At 43.1% G+C, this 20,108-nt stretch overlaps 1 protein-coding gene across 1 annotated transcript in view; it reads left to right on the top strand.

The window, feature by feature from the left end:
• SYNE1 (spectrin repeat containing nuclear envelope protein 1) overlaps positions 1–20,108 on the top strand; it is a 2,361,447-nt gene that overhangs the window by 1,103,629 nt on the left and 1,237,710 nt on the right. The window contains exons 58-60 of the mRNA XM_078648775.1: positions 11,771–11,914; positions 12,565–12,720; positions 13,064–13,228. Coding sequence (XP_078504901.1) covers positions 11,771–11,914; positions 12,565–12,720; positions 13,064–13,228 — 465 coding nt within the window. The remainder of the gene's footprint in view (positions 1–11,770; positions 11,915–12,564; positions 12,721–13,063; positions 13,229–20,108) is intronic.

Here is a 20,108-nt window from a genome sequence, read left to right as displayed (position 1 = left end):
TCCAAAGTTTTTGCTTTATAATAGTAACTAGCAGCCCGACCCAGCATTGCCCATGGCAAAAGGGGGCTGGGGGCAGCATTTCAGGCTTGTGTGCACTCCCGCCCCGGCCCCCGCCCGCCACGTCATTTCCACTCCTCCCTGCGCTTCACTCAGCCGCACACGTTCCGCCTCCTCCCAGCACTTCACTGAGCCGCACACGTTCCGCCTCCTCCCAGCGCTCCCGTGCTTCACCTACCTCAGCCTGACTTCACCGCTCCTCGTTCCGGCTCCTCACATCAGCCCCACTTCACCGCTCCTCGTTCCGCCTCCTCCCATCAGCCCGACTTCACCGCTCCTCGTTCCGCCTCCTCCCATCAGCCCGACTTCACCGCTCCTCGTTCCGCCTCTTCCCATCGCTTCTCTGAGCCGCACACGTTCCGCTCCTCCCCGCGCTTCATGTATCTCAGCCCGACTTCACCGCTGCTGTCCGCCGCTCCTCCCCGTGCTAGATGATGTCAGCACGCACATCCACTTTGTTAGCGCACACGGCCGGCGCTACTTCTTAGGGAATACTTTTTTTTATTGTTTATTTTTTAAATAACGTTTATTTTTATTTTTTTATAGCCTATGTCCATCTACAGGACCCCCCCTTTCCAACGGTGTATTGGGTGTTGCGATTGGTGGTGTACTTTTCGAGTTTACCTGGCTCAAAGGACACAGTTCTCTCTTTATAATAGTAGTATAGATATAGATATATTACCTACTGGCGGTCGCCAGTAGGTAGTTATAGTTAGGATTGATTTCCATAGGAAATCCGCAACATTCTATTGGGAATAACTTTGGCGCCGGTGGACAAATGTTCTCAAATTTCTCAAAGAAGATGGCCCACTCCGCTCTGCTCCTTCCCTGAAAGTTTGGAGGGGATTCGTCAAGCGGGGGCCGAGATAAAAGGGGGGTCCCAAACTGAAAGCTTATTTTCTGTAAATTCACATTATCTTTCTCAGTCATGTGAGAATGAAGTCTGACATTCTCAGTAAAACATGTACATCCAACAAGGACAGAGACTGTCAGTTGATTCCTTTGTGTTCTACTGCAGCCTCCTAGAGTGTTCTAAAGAACAACTAGAGCACTAACAGTCCTACTTATTACAAAGGTATAGCACACCTGAAGCCATCGTGATGGGAATAAAGTGGTAACCTCTTAAAACATTTAATTTTAAAAAGAACAAAATGAGGGGGTATATTATGCCATAGAAAGTATTATTAGTGCTGCAAAAAGAAAAATTAGGGCACATTTTGAGTGACTTCTCAAATCCTCTTCTATTTCATTAAACAATTCTGACATGCAGTCTCCCAAGATGGCCACCAGAGACAAAAGAGCCCAAATGTAGCCCAAATATCACCCAGATGTAGCCCAAGTATAGCCCAATGACAGAATGTCCCAGAGTGGTCTAAAGAACAACTAGAGCGCTAACAGTCCTACTTATTACAAAGGTATGGCACACCTGAAGCCATCTTGATTGGAATAAAGTGGTAACTCTTAAAACATTTAATTTATAAAGGAACAAAATGAGGGGGTATATTTTGCCATAGAAAGTATGATTAGTGCTGCAGAAAGAAAAATTAGGGCACATTTTGAGTGACTTCTCAAATTCTCTTCAAATTCATTAAAGAAATTCTGACATGCAGACTGAAACATGCACTTTGAATACCAGCAGCAGACTTCCCTGGTGAGCAGTAGCTTTACTACAGTGATCTAATGAGCAACTAGAGTGCTAACACTCAGAATTTATGGCAAATGTGTGACACATCTGAATGCCTTCTTGATGGAACCAACGTAAACAAGCATTGAAAATGCAATAGATCTCGCCCTCGTTTAAGTTAAAGCCATTCTGTTTGTAATGAGGTGACTTTTTAGCTTTGCTTTTATTAGTGTTTTTTAAACTTTCATGTAAATAACATGCATCTGTATGCATATATGTATATGTATGCATGCATTTATATTTGTATTTATATAGATATACAGGATATATATGTTTATATATGTATGTATATACATACACATACATATATATAAATGCATATACATATATATGCATATATATATGTGTATATGTGTGCGTGTAGAGAGAGGTAGAGAGGTAGAGGTAGAGAGGTAGCGGTAGAGAGGTAGAGACTAGTAGAGAGAGAAGTAGAGAGAGGTAGAGAGGTAGAGAGTAGAGAGTGAGTAATAGAGAGTAGAGAGTGAGTAGTAGAGAGTAGCAGAGAGTGAGTAGTAGAGAGTAGTAGAGTGAATAGTAGAGTGAGTAGTAGAGAGTAGTAGAGAGTGAGTAGTAGAGAGTGAGTAGTAGAGAGTAAGTAGTAGAGTGAGTAGTAGAGAGTAGTAAAGAGTGAGTAGTAGAGAGTAGTAGAGAGTGAGTAGTAGAGAGTGAGTAGTAGAGAGTAGTAGAGAGTGAGAGAGAGAATAGTAGAGAGTGAGTAGTAGAGTGAGTAGTAGAGACTAGTAGAGAGATAGTAGTAGAGAGTGAGTAGTAGAGAGTGAGTAGTAGAGAGTAGTAGAGAGTGAGAGAGAGAATAGTAGAGAGTGAGTAGTAGAGTGAGTAGTAGAGACTAGTAGAGAGATAGTAGTAGAGAGAGAGTAGTAGAGAGTGAGTAGTAGAGAGTAGCAGAGAGTGAGAAGTAGAGAGTGAGTAGTAGAGAGTAGTAGAGAGTGAGTAGTAAAGAGTGAGTAGTAGAGAGAGAGTAGTAGAGAGTAGTAGATAGTGAGTAGTAGGGAGTGAGTAGTAGAGAGAGAGTAGTAGAGAGTAGTAGAGTAGTAGAGAATGAGTAGTAGAGAGTGAGTATTTGAGAGTAGTGGAGTAGGAGAGAGTAAGTAGTAGAGAGTAGTGGAGAATATTCCAAAGTTTGGCACAGCACCACTTGCACAATAAGTCCAATCAAATCATATCACTTAGAGTCCTTATTGAAGCGCTGAATCTTGGTGTATATTCAAATGCTTTTATTTTCCTTAAGTTTATGTACCACAGCCAGCCGAAACGTTTCGTTCTGTACAATAGAACTTCTTCAGGGCGTTCTTATTTCCTTCAAGTTATGTCGGTATCCTGTTGTCATATAACTAGATATTTCTTCCAAATGTTAGACGAGACGTAAGTACATTCTTATTCAAAGTGACTAGGTATCAATTTTACCCACACAGTTCGGGCAGACTTGAGTAATTTATAGCATCCTCAAAGTCAGTCTTTCAAAAATTCCAAAGTATAGGACATGATAATCCAAATCCAAATGTTTCTCAAGAAAAGTCATTTTCAATCGTTCGGAATATCGGTGTTTGGGCAGATATGACCCAGGGACCCCCAGTATGCAAGGGGAATTAGTCCCCCCTCTGCAAACGCGCCAGTGGCCTGCGTTGCAGAGAGGTGTAAAAAGGGGCATAGCCTCATTACACCTCTGTGCAATGCAGCCCCCTGGCGCATACTGGAGGTTCCAGGTGGGCTAGTTGGCCCCCAGGGACCCCTAGTATGCAAGGGGAATTAGTTCCCCCTCTTCAAACATGCACGGGGCTGCGTTGCAGAGAGGTGTAAAAAAGGCTGTGGCCTCATTACACCTCTTTGCAATGCAGCCCCCTGGCGCATACTGGAGGCTCCTGGTGGGCTAGTTGGCCCCCAGGGACCCCCAGTATGCAAGGGGAATTAGTTCCCCCTCTGCAAACGCGGCAGGGGGCTGCGTTGCAGAGAGGTGTAACAAGGGGCATAGCCTCATTACACCTCTGCAATGCAGCCCCCTGGCGCATACTGGAGGTTCCAGGTGGGCTAGTTGGCCCCCAGGGGCCCCCAGTATGCAAGGGGAATTAGTTCCCCCTCTTCAAACATGCACGGGGGCTGCGTTGCAGAGAGGTGTAAAAAGGGACGTGGCTTCATTACACCTCTCTGCAATGCAGTCCCCTGGTGCATACTGGAGATTCCTGGTGGGCTTTCAGGTCTTATATAGTTAGGAATTAGCATTAAAAAAACCTTTGAAATTCACTGAAAAAACCATAGGTTTGACACCAGTTATAGTTAGCTGGAAATTTTACTGACATAAAACCATTGAAATTCCCACGTTATAGTTAGTTGGACTCACTATAACTTGCGCGCCTGCAATGCACTGCTGATGACGTCACATATTACATCACTCATGACATGGTCAGTGACATCACTCATGACATCACTGATGACACCATCCTTGTGACAGAGTGACAGACCTCCTTTCAGTGTAATGTAACCCTTGAAACACATATTCAAAAATAGAAACTAAAAGTTTCAAAAAAATAGATACCCATACCAGTTACAACAACCAATTCAGTAATACGACCATCTATATACACATCCACTCATTCACCAACAGTTCTATATAGTCACTCATACATATATTCACTCATCATATGTAGTGAAACACCTATACATCCTGTTACACACCGACAGTCATCCAAAAGTTACTCACACACATAATCACACATGCAAATAAAATATTGAACATCCATTTATTTGCATATACAGCTATACACACACTACCACCTTACTTCTAAGGAAACTTACACATACTTACTATCTTAAACAATCACTTATAGAAACACATACTTATTTAAACAAGAACTCTTTCAATCTCTCACTCTCACATATACTCACTTATATACATCAATACTCACATATACTAGATTAAAACATGTAGTTACTGATAAAGACACTAGTGAGACAGTCATTCACTCACTAACACACACATATACACACTCATCCACCCATACAGTCCTGCACATATGCTGTCTTCAAAACACATACAAACAGTGAGTCAGTCATTGATGCATCTATGTGCTAAGTAACACCCCACCAAACCATACAGACACTCATACTGATACTAAAAAAAATCTAATAACCCATATACACACACACATGTAGCTACTCACCAACCCATGCAGCCACTTATACACAAAGTGAAACACTGATACAAACATTTAAATATTTAAACAATACTCGCTAATATATGTATTCCCTAAGATACACTTAATAATCCAGTTAACCAATCAAAAAAAAAAAAAAAACATCCATTAAGACACTTATTTAAACATTTATTCTTCCATCGACCTTTACATATACATATATAAAACATATTTATTTTTCAGAAAGACACACATTCACTGGATGGTGACATCAGTGATGTCATGAGTGATGTCACTGACCATGTCATGAGTGATGTAATATGTGACGTCATCAGCAGTGCATTGCAGGCGCGCAAGTTATAGTGAGTCCAACTAACTATAACGTGGGAATTTCAATGGTCTTATGTCAGTAAAATTTCCAGCTAACTATAACTGGTGTCAAACCTATGCTTTTTTCAGTGAATATATATATATACATACATATATATATACAAATATTACCTTCCAGTAGGTATAGTTAGAATCTAGTTTTCATAGGAAAAGCACTTTTTGATTTGCTAATAACTGGCGTCGTTTGACGAATCTTCGCGAAATTCTCCAAACAAAAAGTCTATCCAGGTCAGCTCCTATCCTGAAAGTTTGGGGGTGATTCGTCAAGCGGGGGCTGAGAAGAAAAGGGGATCCCAAAACACGTTTTCCCGAAGTTAATTTCCATAGGAAATTTGAGACAGGCTACAGCTCAAACTGCTGAACGGAATTACCCCAAATTTAGCAAAAAGGTAGTGCTTGGTTCAGAAAGCAACCTTTTTTTTAAATGGTGTAAATCCGTTCAGTAGTTGCTGAGAAATTAAAAAATAAAAGTTTCGATATCTATGGCCACCTTGGACTCGCGACCCCTGCCGACCACGACCTTTATTCTAATTGGCTGTCAACACTCCAAACCAGGCCGTGTTGGCAGCCATCTTGTGACTCGGTAGAACTGAATCACAAGAAAAGGGAAAAATAAAGGTGAAAAAAAAGAAAAGGAGGCAGGGTAGAAACACCCTAACCCCCTAGGCCTGCTCAGGGGGTCCCACAAGGACCCCCAGGGCCAAAAAATGTTTTTTTAAATGTCGGCAAAATTGGCGTTGGGGTTGCGAATCCCCCCGAAATTTTATAGAAAATGAAGCACGGGCTCCGCGCTTCATTTAATTGAGGCCCCCGGATAGGCCAGGTCCCTTGGGTATTTGCAGCAAATATATGCGGGGGGCTGCTGGGGCCCCCGCAGCCCTGGGGACCACCACCCCCTGGGGTTTGATTAGCATCATGTGCGGGAGGGCACTCAGCCCTCCCGCAGCCCCGGGAACCGCCACCCCCGGGGCTTTTAATAATTATTCACGGGGGCACCCGGCCCCCCCACTTCCCCGGGGACTGCCACAAACGTAATTTTAAAAAAAATAAAGCCTGTGTGGGGGGCTCAAGCCCCCCACACGCCGGGGACCGCCACCTCCCCGGGCACTAAATTGCAAAAACGGACCCCCGAACCCCGGGGACCACCACCTCCCGGGGGCTTCAATCACATTGAGAGGGGGCCCCTTTTAACACCTCTCTGCAACGCAGCTCTGTGGTGCTTACTGGAGGTATTTGGTGGGCTAGTTGCAACCCAATGACCTTCAAAATCCAAGAGGACTTAATCCCTCAACTTAAAATGAGCCATGTGGCGCGTTTGCACTGTGGTGAATGCTGGGGCGGGGTCTGATGTGACAAGTGTCTAAACTTGCTCCATGGTGCATTTTAAGTTGGAGGATTAAGTCCCCTTGTATTCTGAAGGTCCCTGGGGACAACTAGCCCACCAGGTACATTCAGTAAGCACAACAGAGTTGCGTTGCAGAGAGGTGAAAAAAGGGGCGTGGCCTCGGACCACCTCTCTGCAACTCAGCTCTGTGGTTCTAACTGTAGATACCTGGTGGGCTAGTTGGGCCCCAGGGACCCTCAGGATTCAAGGGGACGTCATCCCTCAACTTAAAACGTGCCTGGGGTGCGTTTGCACACTTATTACTTCAGGCCCACCCCCTCCCTTCACCACTGTGCAAACGGGCCCTCTGGTGCATTGTAAGTTGGGGGATTAAGACCCTTTGAATCCTGAGGGTCCCTTGGGTCCAACTAGCCCACCTGGTGCCTCCAGGAAGCGCTACAGAGCTGCGTTGCAGAAAGGTGTAAAAAGGGGTGTGACCTTGGACCACCTCTCTGCAACGCAGCTCTGTGGTGCTTACTGGGGGTACCTGGTGGGCTAGTTGACCGCCAGGGACCCTCAGGATTCAAGGGGAATTAATCCCCCAAATTAAAACCTTCCCGGGGGTGCGTTTGCAGAGTGGTGAAGGGAGGGGGAGGGACTGATGTGACATGTGTGTACTTATCCAATCACTCTGCCAAAACCCAAGCACTTATAAATTCACCATGCACTCTCCTTGCAGTACTCTAATCTTCCAGTCAGTACACATGTAATGGCCCAGACACTAACGCATGCACTGCTACAATCCCCCAAGCACTTCCCATGCAGACCTCTAACCACCTACACACTACTGATTCACTCCTCCAATTACCCAGGTAGTACCCACGCTCTCCAGAAATTCATCTGTCACTACCCATGCACTCCTTCAATTACCCAGCCAGCACTATGTACTTATCCAATCACTCTGCCAAAACCCAAGCAGTTATAAAATCACCATGCACTGTGCTTGCAGCACTCTAATCATCCAGTCACTACCCATGTACTCATGCAATGATTCAGTCACTAACACATGCACTGCTGCAATCTATTGAGGAATACCTATGCAGTCCAGTAATCTCCTTGGTACTACCTATGCAGTCCTCCAATCACCAAGCCAGTTCTTTGTCCCTATCCAATCACTACGCCAAAACCCAAGCACTTATAAATTCACCATGCACTCTCCTCGCAGTACTCTAATCTTCCAGTCACTACCCATGTAGTCATGCAATGATCCAGGCACTAAAACATGCACTGCTACAATCCCTGTGTACTACCCATGCAGTCCTCTAAACACCTACATACTTCTCATTGGATACTTCAATTCCCCTGGTAGTACCCATGCAGTCCAGCAATCAACCTATCACTCATCATGGAGTCCTCCAGTCACCCAACCACTACCATGTACTAATCCAAACACTCCTCCAATAGCCAAGCACTTGTAAGTTCAACACACACTCTCCTTGCAGTACTCTAATATCCATCCACTAAGTACCCATGTACTTGTGCAATGACCCTGTCACTAACACATGCACTGCTGCAATACCTTGAGGACTACCTATGCAGTCCAGCAATCCCCCTGGTACTACCTATGCAGTCCTCATTCACCCAGCCAATCCTATGTGCTTATCCAATCACTGCGCAAAAACCCAAGCACCTATAAAATCACCATGCACTCTCCTTGTCGCACTCTAATCATCCAGTCACTACTTATGTACTCATGAAATGACCCAGGCATTAACTCATGGCAAATACAGAGAAGGTCATGCTAATCACAGGGATACCCCAACGCATAGTGTTCCCTAGGTGTTTTCACTGTATTCTAAGTGTCTTTTAGCATAACACTGGCTCTAGGCCTGGTTAGTCATAGTCAGTTACCACCAGTACCCATCAGCAAAATGTTGGGGGCACAGGAGGACTTTCTGCTCCTCTGTTGGTTCTTTCTACACATCTGTTTTTCTTCCTGCACTTTTCTTCATCTTTCTGAACTTCTGTTGCCTCTTTCTGCATTTGTCTTGCTTCTATCTGCGCTTTTCTTCCTCTTTCTTCACATGTCCTACCTTTGTAGGCATAGTTAGAAATTAGCATTTAAAAAACCTTAGAAATTCACTGAAAAAACCATAGGTTTCAGGGATTTTATAGTTAGAAATTTTCATTTAAAAAACCTTTGGAATTCACTGAAAAAAACCATAGGTTTCAGGGACTTTACAGTTAGAAATTAGCATTTAAAATACCTTAGAAATTCATTAAAAAACCATAGGTTTCAGGGACATTATAGTTAGTTGGAAATTTCACTCATACAAATTCACTGCTGATGACGTCACATATTACATCACTCATGACATGCTCAGTGATATCACTGAAGACATCACTGATGACATCTCAAATGACATCACTCATGACATCACTGATGACATCATCCACATGATCATCTGATGCACCTCCTCATACCCTAATAAAACCTTTCATACACCCACCCTAAAATACAGACCACCAATATCGAAACCATAGACAGACCAATAGCAGTTAGAACATACCTATTCAGTGATTCACATGTCTACACACACATCCACCCACTGACCCATACAGTCACTCATACCCACAGTCATTCATCTATACACCCACTGATATATCCACTTATACACCCATATAGACACTCACACACTGCCACTCACCCAAAGAGTTACTCATACACCTGGTCAGTCATGCAAAGAAACTACCAAACACCCATTTTCTTGCTTATACAGTCATACACACACCACCACACTTATTTATACAGATACTTACACATACTTACTCTCCTAAACAATCACCGATAGAAACACACACTCATCCATACAGATACCCTTGCAATCACTCACTCTCACATATAGTCATTTATATACTCCAACACTCACATATACTGCTTTACAACATATATAGTTACTCACACATGACCAGTGAGACATCCATTCACTCACCAACCCACCCATACACACACTCACCCACCCATACAGCTGTTTCCATATGCACTCTCGAGCCTATACACCCAGTGAAACAACCACTCACATATCTATGCACAGAATCACACACACCCCCACAAAGACACTCAGGCACCCATACATATACTCAGACAACCAATAAATAACCCATATAGACACTGGTGTAGCTACTCACCAAGCCATGCAGCCTCTTACACACCAACTAACAGACTGATAAAGACATTCACACTGTTTAGTCTCTAACCCATGCATTCAGTAAGACACATTTAATCACTCACTTATACAGTCAGTCGCACACCTACTAAATCATCCATTCAGACACTCATACACCCACTCATACTTCAATACACCTTGGCATATATATATATATATATATAAAAACATATTTTTATACTTTACAGAGACACATTCACTGAATGATGTCATCAGTGATGTCATTTGAGTTGTCATCAGTGATGTCATCAGTAATGTCACTGAGCATGTCATGAGTGATGTAATATGTGACATCAGCAGTGCATTGCAGGGGCGCGAGTTATAGTTAGGTCTACTAACTATAACGGCCGAATTTCTATGGTTTTGTACGAGTGAAATCCCCAACCAACTATAACGTCCCTGAAACCTATTTTTTTACAGTGAATATATATGTATACATAGGTACAAAGGTGGTGTGGGCGTTATCCTGATGTCAACAGCGGCATCTGAGGAAGGCTACTATGCCGAAATGAATTATGCCAGAGGTGTTCAATAAATGAATTTCCTGCTCCCCGCTGTGCCCTCTGGTTGTTTTTACCAAGTGATCTTGGTGTGTTGTTTCATGCGCCTGCCAGGAGCGCGTTTAGAGGACCCATCCTGAAGAGTCCGGGGCTTTTTCTGGCAACTGTGGCAATTTTCTCAAGGGATTGAGCAGCCTCAGACCACCTCGAGATCAGGTCAAGCAAGTGGCCACTGCCAGGAGCAGTCCATGACTTCAGGGGGGAATGCAGTCACTGCTTTAGTATTCCATTGCCCGGCTGACTCTCCCAATTGGGGTCGGATGTAGGGGACTCAAGGAAATTCAGGACACCCCCCGACCCAGGTTCACCATTAACAACTAAGCATCCCTTTGCCCGGAATAACAGCGCCCAATCAAGGAAACATTGGTCCCCGCAGCCAGTACTCATCCGGCCATGTGGCATGCTGGGACCTGTAGTCCTAGACTCAAGACTGCAGCAGAGACTCCAACAATCGAAGTGGGGCGAGCTGAACTCCCACCAATGGGAGAGCCACAAGAGTCTCAAAGGTGATGTGGGCATTATCCTGGTGTCAACAGCAGCATCTGAGATAGGCTTCTATGCCGAAATGCATTATGCCAGAGGTGTTCACTTGGTCACACATCGAGGTGCACACTGGAGAAATTATTTTTGAATGTTTATTTACCACACGACTTCACGGACAGACCTGTTTCAGCTGCACGCCTTCCTCAACGTCAATGGACACCAAAACTCTTGTGATCTTTAAAATAAATTATACATAAACATAGAAAGAGGAAAAGCAAATTCAATTAATTTCACTAGTAAAAGGAAAGAAAAGACGGCTGTTGTTGTTGCTACAAATGTGGCGGCCATTTTAGAGTGTTTTAATTCATTGATTGTCCTTCACGTTTTGCAAATTAATCTTGTTCATGCAATCCTAATTCATTAAATGTTCAACATTTTTCCGTTGCAAAGCTTTGCATCTGCTATTCAACATTTTATGTCTATGTATCTAATTGCGACCTGAATGGGCCTTGTAGATCACTCAATTTTTTTTCTTTTTTAGTGCAAAGATTTGTTGAAGCAAGCATGTTCCTACGTTCTATTATTTCTACTTATTTGCAACTTTATCTAAAAAAAAAATGTATATATATATATATATATTTTTTTTAATGCAAGTATAGTTGTTATTTTTTGGGCTTGTGAAAAGGCTGGAATTACTACGTAAGAGATCTGCCATTGTGCTTTTTGTCCAGCACAGCGCGGTGTGTGCAGGAATAGATGGGACAATACAGTTAACGGAGTGTCTATGAAGTCCCGAAAGTGAAGTAGGTGGTCAGATATGTTTCCTGTTCAGGAATTTAAAAACTGGCATTAAATCATTGTTGAAGGTCTGATGATCATGATATTTGCTTTTACAGAACCTGAAGGTCCAGATGAAAGACTTTGAGGCAGGTGCTGAACCAATCCAGGAGTGGCTCAGCACCACTGAGAAGATGGTGCAGGAGAGCAGCGCCCGACTTTTTGACCTGCCTTCTAAGAGGAGAGAGCAACAGAAGTTACAGGTGACATTGCAACATGCCAAATAACAAGCATCAGCTTCTCTTTCTCCCTCTCCTAGGGGAAGGAATATTATAGAATTATACTTTGCTGCCAAGGTCTATTACAGCCTTTAAAGATCCTCTACCTGAGTTACAGGACCAAGCTTCAGGGAAGGGTTTAGAAAGATGGAGAGGGTCTTTAATAACCTATATAGGCTGAGGCAGAAGGACTGTAATGCTATTAGAATATTTCACCTACTAAAAATGAATTTTCTAAACTAAACAAGGAGAAACAGAAAAACAAACATTGTAATACTAGAGAAGAAAACAGATGCCAGCTGTTATTGGCTTTCTGCCACTCTGCTGTCTTCAGTGAAGCTGCCAACATTCCAGTGTTCTAATGCCTCCTAACAACTGTATCTTTCTGTGCCATTTTTGAGTTAGCCATGACTGTAACAGCAAATGTGTCTGGCTAACTAATTATATGTTTTAGCCTTTGTATGTGACATTCCTTTCTTTTTGTGATGTGCAGAGTTTGTTGCTAATGTTTTGTCCTGGTAGTGTTGCTTGAAGGCTGCTTGAACTGTTCCAATAAGATTGTTCTTTATGTTAAATGGGTTGCGTTTTGTTGTACTGTTTCCTCCTCTCCTCTCTAACATGCTTGTGCTTTGCAGTCTGTCCTTGAAGAAATAAGCTGCCAAGAGCCTCAGCTCAGCAGGCTAAAGGAGAAAGCTCAGCAGCTGTGGGAAGGGCAAGCTGCCAGCAAAAGCTTTATGCACAGAGTATCGCAGCTGTATTCTCAGTACCTAGCGCTAAGCAACCTAACCAAGGTAATGCACCACTGGGTGCTGGGTGTCATTCCTGTGCAACTAAACTGTCACCTTTTGTTTGTCAGCCCATGATGCCACAATGTCTTCAGTAAGTTGTTTCTTTATATGCTTCTGCTGGTGCTTTCTAGAGTATGTTGCATGTTGAGTGATTGTACTCAAGGTAATTGCTTACCTAAATTGTAAATGACTTTTTTCTAAAACAGTTAGATGATACTAGTATCACATCAGAGAATACTTCAATGCCTTTCACTTTCAAAAGACAGGAATATGTTTGTTGCATATGTCTTTTAAAATGCATTTTTATTAATATTACAATCATCAATCATACTGGCATGGATTGTAGGTAAAGGCTTCAAAGTTGGAAAGGATTGTGGCCGAACACCAGCAGTTCTCCCAAGGTCTGAAAGAACTCCAGGACTGGATGAGTGATGCAATGCACATGCTGAAATCTTACTGCCATCCCACAGTGGACAAAAGTGTCTTGGACAGCAGAATGTCAAAGCTGGAGGTATGTGTCTGCTTACCTACTACCACCATTATTTGTAATAAACAGTGATCATACATGCTTCATTCTCATTCTTGAGGGATTTTAGAGTTCAAAGTAGTAAATCACTTGACTTCTGACCTTTTATTATGCATGAACTGAATAAAACCGCATGTGTAGATTGGTAGAGAGATTGTTATGGATTGAGCACAAGACTGACAATTCCTAACCGTCCAGACCATTTGTCCTCAGATCACAGCTTATCATCTTTTGACTTCCCTGAGCAGAGAAAATGGTGCACTAATTCTATGCAGGGCTGAGTCACAATAAATGTACTGACCTATAAGGTCCTTTTTCAGATGCCACATGTGTGATATGATAATTTTTCATCCATGAGGTGTTTCATGTAAGTGTCTATAAAGCAAGTCATACAGTCTCCCTTATACCTGTGAGTTGCACTCTGATCAGCAATATGTTTAGTTGGTTTCTTTGGTACTTTTAGAAGTTCTGGTATTATGCATTAAAAGTGAACTTGTTTCACAAGAAGTAGTCACAAATGGCTAGAAAAGAGTGCGTCAAGAAACAGACATCTCAGCTCATCAGCCCAATGGGTCTGACGGGAGGCATCAGGTTTGAATAGCTACTGGATGTGACTTAAGAGCACATATGAAGCATGACCAACAAAGAAATGTGTTTAGGAATATTCTATAATCAAATGGCAATGCAGGTTTAATACAATAGAGAACAGTTTGCCTTGCAACAAACATGCAGTACACACATGTTCCTTCAAATGCACCCCCACATGCCCTCCACAATATACATACATAGTTGTTAGACTGAAAGATGATTGCTTGTCGGTTAAAAGGTGAAATGGCTGAATATCAACGTCTAACACACTGGGGTAGACAGTGCTACATCTCCTTTAAGGTCAAAAGTGAGAAAAGAAAAAAGTGAGAAACAAAAATGTAGAACAATTTAAAAAGTCACCCAAGAAAGAGCGAAACAAAAATAAATTGTTTGAAAAATTTGAAGAGTAAAAACAAATGATTAGGGTAATAGAAAGAATGAATTGTGGATAGGATTAGGATAAGGAAAGTCCTTAAGCAAAATTTAGGGTAAGGGTTCGTTCACTGAGTAGGACTTTTCATTAAGAAGAAGGACAATGTGAAGGTTATGGTTTGAATAAGGATTAGGACCAAGGTTTTGTAGTAGGTTACAGATAAAGTAAGAGATTGAAATAGGACAAAGGATAGTCCTTATGCATGGGTTATATTACGAAGTTGTTCATAGCCTTTGTTTAGTGTTAGGGTTTTTGGTAGAATTAGGGATGGAGTCTCACAGAGGGGTTACATTTAGGAGTTAGGTGAAAGAAATGTATTTGCAGTTAGGATTAGGGGGTGGATTTTAAATTTAATTGAGAATGCAAATATTCAGCATGTTTAAATGGGAAGAAAATGTTTTCTTCTTATGAATTTTCCCTTTAAAGTAGACATTTTCTTAATAGGTTTGTCACTGGTGCTGAATATACTTTTTTGGGTGAGTTTTATATAGCGCAAACTCGACCCGCAGGAATCAGAGTGCTTTACATGAGCACCAGTTGCGTTACCGATGGACACATTCATTTTGTTAGGCACGGGGAGATTAAGTGATTCCCTGCCAAGACTCGAACCCAGTTCCCTAGCTTCGAGGTCGACCTCTCTAGCCATTAGGGCCTGTAGAAGCAGTCCACAGTGCAGACTGAATAGCAATGTGACCCTAAAGCTTCTCATTAGAGTCCCCTTGGAAGTAAAAAGCCACGGTACTCCTGCACATGCTATTACTCATATCGGGTGGCATTACCACATTGTATCTGACCATTACAGTTTATTGTAAGGAAACGCCTCTTGCATATTCACCCCCACAGCTTTGGACTGATGCTGCAGGTTTATCAACTCTTAAAGTGCACTGAGGCCTGCTAACCAGAACTCAGTGCTAGAGTTCTAACCTATTATAAAGCGTATATTGAATTGTCTACCCCCAGTTGGCAAGAGCTGGCTTACTTATAAGTCCCTATTATGTGGTATCCAGGGCATGTTAGAGTGTCTACCCAGGGCTGCAGCACTAATTGTGACACCCTGTGCAGGACAAGGTACAGAATGCCTCCTAGCCTGCCAATGCTGACTGGAAGTGCAGTGGTAACACTGCTAATCCAACTTTTGCCATTCAAACTAATGGCAAAGCCCCCACTTCCCATAACAATATATGTAAGTCTCCCCCAAGGAAGGCCTAGCGAGCCATAAGACAGGGAGCTGTACATCTTTTTTTTTTAAATATTCTTATTGGTTATCAAAAATAACAAGGCAATAAAATCGGAACACACAGATATAAACATATTCCATTAAAAACCTTGCAGTATCAGATTGAGGCCGACTTTTACTGGGCGATCGAATCGCTTAGCTGACATTTTCAAGTAATTCTATCAGCAGCTTCTTGGTTTCCCAATTGGAACGATGCCTTTCCCCCCTATATTGGACCCTAATTGATGTCCTCTATTGTTCATCAGCAAGCCCCATCCTTTGGGACCTTGCCCTATCGCTATTCTGGACTTTGCCACTGCAATATAAATAACTGTAACCTGGTCCTGATGATGGCCTAATACTTCTCCGAACCGAAACACCGTTGACTTCCACAGTGGAACTCTTGGCGCCCCCTTCAAGGATACCCTACTTGAATATTTTCTGTACTCTATATCATTAACTGCTGGGGTATCCTAAATATGTAAAGAATTTAAAAACCCAACTGTTTCTTCTTGCGCCAGGCACTATCACTGTACATACCTCCTCACGTGTCACTTGTGCCGTTACTATCACTTGTGCCGTCACTATTCTTCACAAGCACTTGTGCACAGTATCTTATAGGTTACATACCATTCAATGTAACGCAGTGCTATCTTCCCATGTGCTTGTACATATGATGTTTAATATGTCAAACATGTTTATTCACTAAAAATACAATTTATTAAAAAAAAGAATGTCTCCCTGGTTTTCTCCCATTTTGATTGAACTCTCAGCATTTAATTGTGCTACATGAATTTGACCTTTAAATAATACCCTTTCTGGGACATTGTTGTATGTTACACATTGAAAACCTTGCAACACAAGGGTATGAATCCAGAGTAGCACGGTAATTTGTAAGGAGATAGTGTCTGTCATGTGGTGTAAAAGCGAGTCCCAGAAGCCCACAAGTAACTAGGGGAAAAATCAACAATTTCATGAGAGTGAGAAGGTAATTCAGAAGTGTCTCATATTCAGGGACCTCCTGTTATTGTTTGCTGTGCTCACAGTGTAAAGCGCTCTGCTACATTTGGGCCATGTACGCGCTACTGTTTCCATGAGGCACAGGGTCAAGGCTGATTTTCATATGGCCGTGTCTGAACTGGGGTGGTGTGGAGTGCAAAAAACGATGGATTTAAGCCCAGATCTCTGTACTGGGGTGAATGTATGACATTGTTCTGCATTCTGTCCATCAACTGTTGTTTTTGCATTTGTCACCCCTAGTGGGATGGGTATGCTCAGACGTGAGTCCCATGCTCTCCACACCACTGGAGTCAAGCTATCCTGGCTGAAGACGCTGATAGCAACAAAAAAAAACAGAAACCGGTCCTAGGATGCTTTATTTCGGTCCAGGAAAGACATGGCTTGGCAGTTCGGGCTGGACTGTTCCCATGAGGCACAGGGTCAAGGCTGATTTGCATAGGGCCATGTCTGAACTGGGGTGGTGTGGAGTGCAAAACAACAATGGATTTAGGCCCAGATCTCTGTACTGGGGTGAATGTATGACATTGTTCTGCATTTTGTCCATCAACTGTTGTTTTTGCATGTACGTGCTATACAACTTTAAAATAAATAAATAAGTGGATATCGAGGAGGAACTACCAGTCCCATCACCAGGAGCCCAGTCCATCCCAGAGGGATCCTAGAAGGTAGACAGCAGTTTGCCCCAAGTGTCGAGGTCCTAGCCTAGTTTGTCAACAGACCTGCATTTGTTCAATCTCACTTCTTCCACTACAATCCATTCTGCTACATCATGTTACCAGCACTCCAGATGTGGGCCAACCATACCCATTCAAGTAATCGCCACACAGCGCTTGGTCAAAACCAGAAGCCGGTTTAGAATTTTAAAAGCCATCTTTTGGCCCATACGCTGATGAACATCTTCCAGTAAACACACCGTCTCAACCACACAGTACCAGAAAGCACGCACCTGGGAACAATGCCATGCAAGATGCTGGAAAGGTGCTGTTGTATGACCGCATCTGGGTCATCGCTGGGGCCTGGAGAGATCAATCCTGTGTAACCCACATGCTATCATATATGTTTGATGGGAATAGTGAAAGTGGGTGAGTTTAAACCTTGCGTTACTTGAGACAGTGCATACTAGCCCACGTACACATGATCATTGTGAGTCCCCTATCTCCACCTCCAATTCTCCATTCCAGGCTGCCCTAGCATGAATGGGATAACCCCTTCTCTCCCCGTCTGCTGAGATAGCCCTGTAGAAGTGCATGACCAGATGTTGCCTCCTGCCATTTCTAACAAGGCCCGGAAAGTATAGGACATGGGGGAGCCGCTGTAAAAGAGGTCTGGATGTCCCTAGCAATGGCAGAAAGGCTGGCATGCTGGAGGAAGTGCCCATGCCCCAAAGTAAAAGTATCACAGGCTGTCTCAAAGAAAATGAATTCTTCTTTTAGGAAGAGATCACAGGTAGCCACACCCCTAGGGTGGGCTACCAAGCTTCTACCATCTGAGGAAGGGTACTGACATCTTGAGAGTGAGCAGAATAGTGCACTCTGGGATTTCCAGATATCACACATAGCCATAAAGTCGTCACCAAGAGGGAGGGAACCTGGTAGTCCTAGTGACCCCATCATCCCCCTGGGCCCTTTCGGGCTGGGAATAACTATGGCACCCCGGCAACCTGAACCTTATACCACATCAGAACTGGAACAAGGATGAAAGAAGGACTGTCCTATTGACCCCTGGACTACACAAAGAGAGGCTGCACTGTCTGCTGGGCTGCACCTTAGGCTAGCGTAGAGAAGACTGTGGCTCCTGGCTCAGGAAAAAGTTGTGCCCCAGACTAAAGAAGTGACTCCAAGTGTTAGTCAGTTGGCCCCCTGAAACCAGCAACAGGGTAATAAAAGCTGAAGTAGCCCACGTTGGCAAGTCAGAAACCACTCCAGAAGAATCTCCACCAACTGCCGCTGGGTGCCCCAAGAGACCGGTCCTTGATGGCCAAAACTTGTACCTGAGTTAGCCAGACCCAGGAGTGTCATCTGAGGCCAGATTGGCCACTGAAGAGTGACACCAGCCTCCACCAAAGGATATCACTGGGACCACTGTGTACGAAGACCGGTAGTCCAGCCGCAGTTGGCCTTTCACTGTTTTAAAGAGGACTTTGTGGTCAAAGTTTCCCCACCTGACCCGTGGACTGATGAATCACCACAAAGGCACCCCGGCTTCTCACGGCACCCAGAATATCCTTGAGCATCTTACCTCTTCTGTATTCGCACCATCAGGACCACTCTATTAAAATCTAGTGCGGTCGTGTTGTAAAGTTTGGAGCCGGAATAGAAAATGCTTTGGTGGCCAGGTAACTGTCCAAGTACTCTTCATTAGCCCCCCAGACCATCTCCCTGTTGGATTTCGTCACCGAAGCCAGGCCTGAGTAACCAAATTCAACTCTAACAAACTTTTCAAACATTTACAAACTTTACAGGTACCAACGCTTGTTTTTGGTTGAGCTGAAAATGAACTTCTCTGTAAAAATCTGCGTCTCCAGAACCCTCCGGTAGATTTTGGTCATCTTGGACTCTATACATTCGTAAACATATAATCTAACTTTTTTAACTGGTGTCAGGTTTCTTTTGTGTTGTGTGGCTTTCTTATTTAATTGTTTGTTAATGTTAAAGGATTTACACTAGATCCTTTGTTTAAGCCTTGCTGCTTGTAGCCATAGGTACCCAGGGTTGAGCTGAAGGTTTTACAAATGAGCCTGACTTAAACAAAGACACTTTTTGCATGTGTATTACACCGTAAGACTGCACAGCCATACTTTATAAAACACTCAAATCAACACATTTATGACATCTGAAATGAGTATTAACGTGGCACATTTTGTGTTATGTATTGATTTCATCGCTTTTCCCCAAATTCAGGCCTGATTTCTTAGAATAGTTTCACCTCATTTTATCACCATTTAGGCTGAAAAGAGAAGTTTTGGGTTGCAAACAGGATTAATGGCCTACTTTTAAAGAGGCCCTTAATGTTTTGTACTCCCTTTTTAGGTGTCACCTAGGCAGCGTTTGCTCTGTCTCTTCACGACATGCTGTAATCAGGATATGGGCATTAAGCTCTGCCCATGTTCTGCCCATGTTTTTCATTGGCTCCTTTGACTGTCTTTTGGAAATGTTTTTTTTCCTTGGGTTAATTTCTTTAGTACTCCCTCCTTAGTCTCTTCTTTTCTATTGTTGTAATCTCCTAGAAGGACTACCACTGTTACATGTAACATTACTCTGTACGTTTTATTTACAGTTTCAAAGCACTCTTTTGTTAATCACTTTTTCGTCATAGCTGGCGTTGCAGGCAGAGCTTCGCTCTTCCACCAACCCTGACTCATCAGATGCTTACCAGGATGCCTATTTTGTGCACTTCCTGCTCCTGCATTGGCACACACGGCATTTGCTTCTCAGCAGGCAGGGCACTTCACCCTCCAGCTTGTTATGTTTTGTTAAAATTGTGTAATTATACATAGTCAAACATTGTTTAATAATATTTATTAGAATTTTTAATTTCTTTTTTACCATAGACATACTTTTTATACAGTCACTAGAACCCAGTTCCTCAGGGCTAAAGTTTGAAGCTTT

Source organism: Lissotriton helveticus, chromosome 6 (genome assembly GCF_964261635.1).
Source record: "Lissotriton helveticus chromosome 6, aLisHel1.1, whole genome shotgun sequence".
Classification (NCBI taxonomy): Eukaryota; Metazoa; Chordata; class Amphibia; order Caudata; family Salamandridae; genus Lissotriton; species Lissotriton helveticus.
The sequence above is the reverse complement of the archived record's forward strand: the minus strand, read 5'-3'. Positions and strand labels throughout refer to the sequence as shown.